The 8,922-nt window shown below is 48.5% G+C and overlaps 1 protein-coding gene across 1 annotated transcript in view; it reads left to right on the top strand.

Moving 5' to 3' along the window:
- Positions 1–345: 345 nt before the first annotated feature.
- Positions 346–8,922, top strand: part of NPAS3 (neuronal PAS domain protein 3) — a 968,248-nt gene continuing 959,671 nt past the window's right edge. The window contains exon 1 of the mRNA XM_049766578.1: positions 346–464. Within this exon, the coding sequence (XP_049622535.1) occupies positions 394–464 (71 nt within the window). The 5' untranslated portion in view covers positions 346–393. The remainder of the gene's footprint in view (positions 465–8,922) is intronic.

Raw genomic sequence — 8,922 nt, 5'->3', positions numbered from 1 at the left:
AAGGCCCCACCCTGACACGTTTCGCTGTTTGCAAGTCCCGCGCACGCCCCCCGCACCTCCTCCCGGCTCTCGCGGGCCCCCCTTTCCACCCCAGTCCGCTGCGCGCACATCAAAGCGCCTCTCCGCCGCGCACAGGGGCCGCGGCTCACTAATGGGATTGCAGGCTGGTGCCTGGCTCCGCCGCTGCCGCCGCCGCCGCCGCTCGCACTGCTGCCGCCGCCGCCGCCGCCCGCTGCCCGAGCCCCAGCCAGAGCCCCTGCCTGCCTGCACCCAGAGCCGCCGCGCCCGGGGGCCGAAGCCGCCGCGATGATCCGAATCTTCCCGGATTTCAGCGTGCAGGTGACGGCCGCGGCGGCCGGCGGGGCGGCCGCGGGGGTCCCTACCGGCGCGGGCATGGGGAGGGTCGGCGCCGCGGCCAACGGCACCCCGCAGAACGTCCAGGGCATCACCTCCTACCAGCAGCGGTGAGTAGTCCCGCCAGGGCTGGGGATCCTGCCCTCGACCCGAGGCGCTGGGATGGGATTCACTTTGCCTCCAGCTCAACCACGCACACGCACATTCCTAGGGCTCACTTTACTTGTCCTTTATTGTACAGATGGAAAAAGAGGGGCCGGGGGATCACCGTTAGGACTCAAAGGCACTCACTCGGTTGCACAGGCGAAGTGAAATCAGACTTGGCTCTGCCCCGGGTCCCCCAACCCAGAACCTTCGCCCCGCTGAGCCTTGCAAGTTGTTGCCGAGAAGTCTGGAGAAAACGCACTAGGTGCTTTTGCAAAGTTTGGGATTTCCGTCCCCTTGCAGCAGAATGTGCTCAGTGCCTGTGCTTTTTTTGTGTGTGTGTGGATCAGGCAGTCTGGGGGTCAACTGATGATGGAAGGCTGATTAATCATTTGTTTCCGAATAGAGAAGGGACGATTTTTCACGTGTAGCTATAGACTTGCAATTCTACATAATTGTGTTATCATGTCACCTGTTACTACAGGGAAATACAGCATGAAATCCGAGTCTCCTCGGCGCTGTTAAGTATTCTTCTAAAATACATTCTAATGCAAATGTGTTAGATTCTCAGATTGAGTTGTAGGCAAATTTTGCAAAGTTAGGCTAGAGGATGAGAAGACTGTTGTAAAGTATTACTTGTTTGCAATTTTCCCGAATATACTCTTAAATTTTTTTTAAAAAGGGGGGGATTGTTCTATTAAAATAGTAAGCATACTTTGATTCACTTAGGAAAGAAAGGGAAAATTTTATCATCTAGAACCTTAAAGTTTTCCCTTAAGTATAACTTTTGATGTTACAAGGTTTTATTAAAATGTAGTACACCAAAATATGCTGAAATAAAAACTAACATTGTATAAAGGTAAGTTCCCCATTTGTGAACTCAGTATTATAGAAAGAAGAAAAAAGAACACATGAAAGTGTGAAATTAAATATTTGTGTTTCCCAGATTGCACACGATTAAACATCTGAGAGATTTGCCAATGGCATTTAACTTAAAATATACACAATGCATAATTCAAATAACAGTTTCTATTTTTACCTTGTATTCAAACTTCATTGATTTGAGAACCTTTGATTTGAACCAACAGTGTTTAATCTGAAAAGGTTATGATAATCTATAACTGCTATATTTTGTGCCTTCTAACCAATGGCCCAGCGACCACAGCAAAATTTTGCATAATCCACTGAATGTATTCTAAGTTTAGCCCAGGATTGCAAAGACTGTATAGATTTCATTATATGCTTAGAGTATTGTCAAAGTTTAAACAAGTCTTAAAAATATCTCAAAAAGAGATTGTTTCTTGTCAGAGATTTTTAAATCAAATTATTTTAGTCGTGATTTATCCCCTATAATTACAAAAACACTTAATACAAAAGATGTGGGATTATCTTTTAAAAAAGACTGGACCAGAATCAGATTATTCGATTCATGGTTCAGATGTTTATCTTTTTTTAAAAGTTGCTTATTAAACATATAAATGACAGTGTAATCTGGCAGTCCCTTTAACTGGGAAGTGCAAGCACTAGTCACAATAAGATAGTCTGATGGTATGTAAAGTCAGGAGTCAAAGGTCAGAAATGTCATATGGTCTTTGGACAATTGTAGAGATCTCTAGGGAACTCTTAATTCCCCAGAAATATAAGTTGAGCATAAAGGGTAGCTATGCATTTCAGCCTTTGAGTCTGCTCTCAGAATATGAACTCTTCACCATAAAGGGTCACTTTTCTAGCAAGTTAGGGGCACCTGGATATGCTCTTGTGTTCCCCCACTCCAACCTGAAGCCAACCAAATACCTTCCATCTTCACTTTTGAATTTGTACCTCTTGCTCAAGTCTTTGAATCTCATTGCAGCTCTAAAGTTCAATACTTAAAAACAAACAAACAAAAAACCCACTAAACTTTAGCTTAGGCAGTGTATTCTTCCTTTCCTGTACACATAAGTTCTGTTATTTGACTGAAGAGAAAGTGCTAGCCATGGAAATGTATCTTCCCTCACTCAACTGTAACACCTGTTACAGCTTTTAATCTGGGAGGCTGGCAAGTGAGTCTTGTAGGGCAGAAGATTTTTGCAGGTTTTCAAGGGAGAGTCTGATCTTAGCTCCCTTTGCTCTCTGACTTCCCCATCAGCAAAGTAACGTGTTTGGATTTTAAGGGCTATGGAGGATAAACTAGTTTCTATTTTGAGACCTGGATAGATTTGCCAAAATTAATAGTGAACTTCACTATTGCGAAGTGGGTGCGGGAAAGAGGCTTCAGACTTTTGAAGCGTCTGATGAGAGTGACTGGGTGGAGTGGAGGAGGAGGGGAAGGGCTTCAAGTAGAGTGACATCTTGGGAAAATACTTGTCTCATTTGTCATTTTTGGGCAGAGATGCCCTACTCGGGCTGTCCAGGTGTCAGATCTTCCAATTGGCACCCCCCCTTACCAGTCCTCATGTATCTCATACTCAACGTTCTGCACTTTAATTCATTTTTCAATCACAATCATCATCTGCTACCTGTAGAGTGTACTCTAGATAGAACTCTAACCTGATCATGCAGATTAAACACCTCTGCCATGAAAACACTTATGTTTCCCAAGTTCTAGCTCTTAGCTGCATTTTATTGGAATGGTAGGATGGAAGGGGACTCACGCACTGGTCTGCATTTTCTTTAGATTTGAAACTGTAAAGCCTACTCGTAGGACTGATGCTTTCTATCTAAAATTTTTTATTTACTCAAAGTGGAAAGCCTTTTTTTTTTCCCCCGCTTGACACATGTCTGACCCACGTCTGCCCCCACAGCTGCCCACAGCTGGCAGAATGGTGGCAAACAGGCTCTCAGCTGTAAAAAGGATTCCCGTCTGGGCCCTGAACTAAGAAAGTGACCTTTCTTTAGGCCTAGCTGAGACCGCTGTGAAATGGGCAGGGAGATTTGGGGTGGGGGGGTAGATCCAGAGGGTTCTAGCAGTCCTTCCAGGTACCCAGTGTAGCCAGGAGAAGGAATCTATTGATCTCACAGGGTGTAAACTCTAGGAGAACCGCCCAGAACAGTGGGGTCTTCGCAGCTCTGCTGGCTGGTGGACAATGCAGACACCCGGGCTAGATCTACGCAGCCGAGTCCCTGTGCCTCCGCGGCGCACACCCCACTCGCGTTCTTTCGCGTGGCCCCGAGGGTGCACCCGGGACGCTTTTTGGTCCAAGCTGGCCTGCCTAGCGGCCTCCCGTCCAGTCGGTATCCCCCCGCCCCCCTTGGCTGCGACAAGCCAGCCAGCCAGCCAGCCGAGGGAAGTGTTCGAAACTGCAACTGAGTGGCGTTGTTGCGCTGGCAGCCGAGCCTCCCAGTCCCCCCAAAGAGAGGAGAGGAGGGGAAGCGCGGGGGAGGGAGCGGGAGGGCGGAAAGGAGGGAGGGTAGAGGGGTAGAGAGAAAGAAACTGGGGGTGGGGGGGGGGAGAGAGGAAAGGAGAGAGAGAGAGAGAGAGAGAGAGAGAGAGAGAGAGAGAGAGAGAGAGAGAGAGAGAGAGAGAGAGAGAGAGAGAGAGAGAGAGAGAGAGATGCATGCATGCGTGTGTGCATGTGTGTGTCCATGCGGGCGGGCACTCTCCAAAAAAAAAATAAAAAATAAATAAATAAAGCCAAAGCCACTGGAAAATACCCAGCTAAGACTTTCACAGCGGTCAAGCCGGGAACCCTCCTCGCGTGTCCTCTGTCCCCGCCCCTCCCGGCCCCAGCCCCGACCGCCCCCGTCAGGAGGGTGTGCGCCCCACCTGCCACCAGGCCGGCTCCAGGGGGGCGTCGGCGGGGGCGGGGGCCGGGGCCGCGCGTGCGGCGCGGTGTGGTGCGGCCGCGCGCGGCTGAGAACCTGGAGTGGAAGCGGCGGGGCGCTGGGCCGGGCTGTCCGCGGGGCTGCGCGGGAGCCTCCCCCCGCCGCCGCCGCCGCCGCCGCCGCCTCCCCCTCCGCCGCCGCTCGCCCGTCTCGGCGCAGCCGGGCATGTCTCGGGAGCCCGGGCAGCCCGGGCCGCGGGGACGCTGCGGCGCATGGACGGCGGCGGCGGCGGCAGCGCCGGGCGAGCGAGGGCACGACAGGCAGCGGCCGAGCTAGGGGCCCGCCAGCCGGCCGGCCGGCCGTGCCGGCGAGGCTCGGGCCCCGCTACTTTTTGCACAGCCTGCTGGCAGCCGCCGCCGCAGCTCGGCCCGGCTCAGCTCGGCCCCGGCCCCGGCCACCACCAGCACCCGCGGGCCGCAGCCGAGCGCCGCGCACGCCCGCCCGCCGCACTCACTCCCGCCACCCCACGCACACGCACACCCCCGCCCGCCCCACGCCCCCCGGCCCGGGAGGGGGGAGCGAGGCAAAAAGTAAGAGAGGAAAAAAAATAGCAGGAAGATGGCGCCCACCAAGCCCAGCTTTCAGCAGGATCCTTCCAGGCGAGAACGGTAACACTTTTCTGTTTATTGAACCTGCCGCCGGGCTGCCCGCCCGCCGCCTCCCAGGTGCCGGGGAGGGGGCCCCGCGCCGCAGCCCGCCCGCCTCCCCTTCTGGGCCGCGATCCCGCGGGGGACCCGACCGCCGTAAGGGGCCGGGCGGCTGCGAGCGCTCGCCCGCGATCCCCGCGCGCATTGTCCGCCCGGGCTCTGCAGAAGCGAGCGGGCTCCGGCAGCGGCAGCGGCGGCGGCGGCGGAGACACGCTCTCTGAGCAGCTCGGCGAATAGTGACTCGCTGGCCAAAATAAAAAAAAGAAAGAAAGAATGAAAGAATGAAAGAAAAAGAGAGAGGAAGAGAATAAAATGCCAAAGAAACAGCCAAAGCATAAAAAAAAAGCAAAAGAAAGGAAAAAGAATTCCGAGAAAGCCCCAGAGAAGCGGGTTGCTCCGCGGTGTGCTGCTGGGCAGCGCGGGCAGGGGGCCGGGGATCCCCCGGGCTGGGCCGCCGCAGGTCCCCTGGCAGCCTGCTCTCGAGGAAGGAAGGAATGAGCCGGGGGTAGGGTGGGGGGCGGGCGCCGAGGGGAGGCGGCGGCGGCGGCGGCGTTGGCCGGGGGCGGGGAGCGTGGAGCTCGCGCCAGGCCCCGAGCGTGTCGCCCAGGGGCGGTCTCCGCGCGGGGCCGCCGAGGCCTCCCATCCGTCCGCGTCGCGCCCCTCGCCCGGGCAACTTGTGGGTCTCCTGCTTGGCTCTTGGCGCACCTCTTTTCTCAGGCTCTACGCACACCGCCACCCCCTATCCCCCGGCCCCCGCAACCTGTGTCCCCGCAAACGCAGGCAAAAAAAAAAAAAAATCAGGCGAGCCCCCCGAAATCCCGAGTCAGCCAAGAGCGAGGTTCCAAATGTGTGTGCCAACAGTTGGAGCAGCTTTGCTGCCCCGTGAAGTGACTGGGCATGGGGTATTGCAAAAAGTTCCTGGTGAGCTTTTGCAGATTTAGGCGGGAGCCCGAGCCCCAACACTGTCTGTCTGAAGTTAGTGCAACTGAAGGGAAAATGGGAAAAGGGAGTGCAAATGCTAAATATTCAGAATATCCTACGTGAGTGGCATTGTTAAATTTTAGAGTAAACCTCCGAGCCCCCCCTCCCCCCATACGTAGCTTTCCCTCCTGCTGTCCACCCAGCCTACTTTGTTTGGAATCCTATTTGCTATTAATTGGCAGCGTTAATGACATTAATTGCATATAGCAGATTGGGCTGAGCTCTATGAAAGTCTCTTGCTGCTCCGAAGAGGAAATGCCCAGTAGGATGTAAGAACCTTCGATTCATTTGAAAAACAAATGCACTTACAGTCACACACCCTTCCCTTCCCCTCTGCTGGCTTGGGGCTTTGACTTTTCTCCCAGGCCTAGTGAATTGGACCAGAAGGCAAGGGCTGTCCTTAGTTAACTGACGTAATTATTATTACCTGGATTATTTAATTTTGTGTACTGCGTGACAGACATTTAATTTATAGTTTGTGTCCAGAGGAGGCAGGGAGAAATGACTGTAAAGACCTTCCAAGGCACTGTTAGCTTGTTTTCTTGCAGTTAGGGACAGTGAACTTGTCAGGATCAAGGTAGGAATTTTGTTAAGTCTGCATAAATAGACTAACTCTAGCTCTAAATAATTTATACAAAAGTTATATACGCCAGTATACACAATACATAATCTAGTTTTTCCCAAAGGTGTTAAGTACGCCTAGCATTATCTGATAGCTCATGTGGTTAAAATGAACATTAAGTTTTAGTATTTTATGAGGAACTCAGATACTGAATACTCTTGTAGATAAAATATTTCTCAGAGTATTATGCAAGGCTTTAGTAATTAAATCTTATCTACCATGGTGATGCATATTTTTTAAATCAGGAGTTTATAATTTCCTTCCTTCTTTCCTTCCTCCCGTGCTGTCCTCCTGGCCTAACCTGTCTGGCTTGTGTTTGTAGTGTATTTACTGGGATGGCCCCAGTAATCTCTCTGGCAGAGGCCTATTTGTGTGCCATTTTGGGAATTTCTCTGAGATAGGCATCTTGAAGATAGAATTAATTTCTAGAGGAAACTTCATAGCCTGTGCATGAGTGCGTTCTTTATCACCTGTCTGCATTTGGCATTCGAAGAAGGTAAATCAAAGTGCGCGATTTGTTATTCTGCTCCACTTGAGAGCTGAACTAAATAACACTTGGTCTGAAAGTCTGATTGAAGTTGTAGGAGGATATACTGTATTTAATTTAATGCCCTTTAATAGCATCTTCTTGTTCAGCTAGGATGCTGTCATTTTAAAGGTTGGATCTGAGAAGGTTTAACCTGTAGGGAGAGGAAGGAGTAATAATGAGGCAGGGGGCAGAAGGAATGAGAGAGAGGGAAAGAATGAAAGAAGGAAGGAAGGAAGGAGTTACAAATGAAGTGTTGCAAATGGTGATAACCATAAACTTGGCCCGTTATCCAGTTATTTTATGCCCAGAGGGTTCACTTTGTTATTAGGGTTTTAAATGCTCTTAACACTTAAAAAGTAAACATTACACATATTAGTTGATTTGGTTTTGTAATGAGGAATGGGGAGTCAGATGGTTTGTTGAGTTTCTTGCTTTACCCAAATCTTTTCACCTTCCTGTGTACTTAGTTCCTAGAACTTTTTGGATGGTAGCAGGATTTTTCTGTGATGCTTAAAAGCAACTTTTTTCTTTAAAAGAAGACTGTCTGAGCATGCTTTATGCTATACTCTCCTATATATATTAGGTTAAAGAAATAAAAACCAGTTTCCAAATCATTGATTTCATAAAGGTGTTTATGAGCACTTTGCTCTTAACTGCTTTTTAAACATATTAGTAATCAAAAACCTAAAGTAAAAATATTTCTATGGGACCTGGAGCATTAGTCCATGGATTAAGGTGCTTAACTTGCATGTACCAGCCAGCCTGTTTTTGTCTCAAACCATCTATGGTCCCCTGTATCCCACTAGAAGTAATCCCTGAGTGCGGAGCCAGGAGTAATCCTTGAGAACTGCTGATAGGTGAGGCCCCCAAATCAAAAATATTTTTTTATTTTGATTTGTCTTGTTTACTTATCTGTTCTGAGTATAATAATACGGGACAAAAGTAATTTGTTTCTAATAATGTGAACCAAGTAAATTTTGGGAGTGAAGGGTTTTGCTTATTGTTTTTTATAATGTCCTTGGTTTTACTTAGTGTTTCTTAAATTTCTCTGACTCAAATACACAGCAAGTGCCTCTTTAGAGCCTCAGAAAGCAAGTTGAAAAACCATTTGTATTTAAATTTTAGACTGCAGATTGTAAGGTACTAACATAGAATTTTTCCACTCTGTGAATTTATAAGAAAATTAGACAGAAGCTTTAAGTATGTTAAATGCCCATGTTGCTTTGTAAAGCACATTTTTGTAGCACAATTTACAAAGTAAAGATGGAGATATATACTTTTTTGGAGGTATTTCTTTCTATACTGTAACTTAAACAGAGTGATAAATGATGATATGCGTTGTCTAACACTTGCTTATATATAAATAGCTCCACAAGATTGCTTAAATGATAATTGAAAATATGAAATAGGATGGCCTTCATATCACAAGGCCAAGGGTCTACAAATGGAAAAACTGAAATAATGAAATATTTCCAAGGCAACAGACTGTCAACAAGAACTGTAATGCATGGGCATATCATAGATGCACTGGAGAGGATATTAGATTGTATAGCTTCAGAGCCAGGAGTTATAATGACCTCTATTATGTAGGATCCTCCCACATTGCAATATCCTTTCATATTTCCAATTTCTTATTTATGAATTGGGAGACCTATAGCAATTCTATCTGTGATAGGCCAATTACTAGATTTAAATTCAAGCAAACTTGAATTCAATGTTTGATGCTTCCACATTTTTAATTTATAAAATATATATTTAATATATAATAGTATTATGAAAAAGTTTTGATCCCTAAGGAATGAAGAGATTGATCAAAATGCTATGGATCCCATGTATTCCAG

This window comes from Suncus etruscus, chromosome 2 (genome assembly GCF_024139225.1).
Source record: "Suncus etruscus isolate mSunEtr1 chromosome 2, mSunEtr1.pri.cur, whole genome shotgun sequence".
In the NCBI taxonomy this organism is placed as follows: domain Eukaryota; kingdom Metazoa; phylum Chordata; class Mammalia; order Eulipotyphla; family Soricidae; genus Suncus; species Suncus etruscus.
The sequence above is the reverse complement of the archived record's forward strand: the minus strand, read 5'-3'. Positions and strand labels throughout refer to the sequence as shown.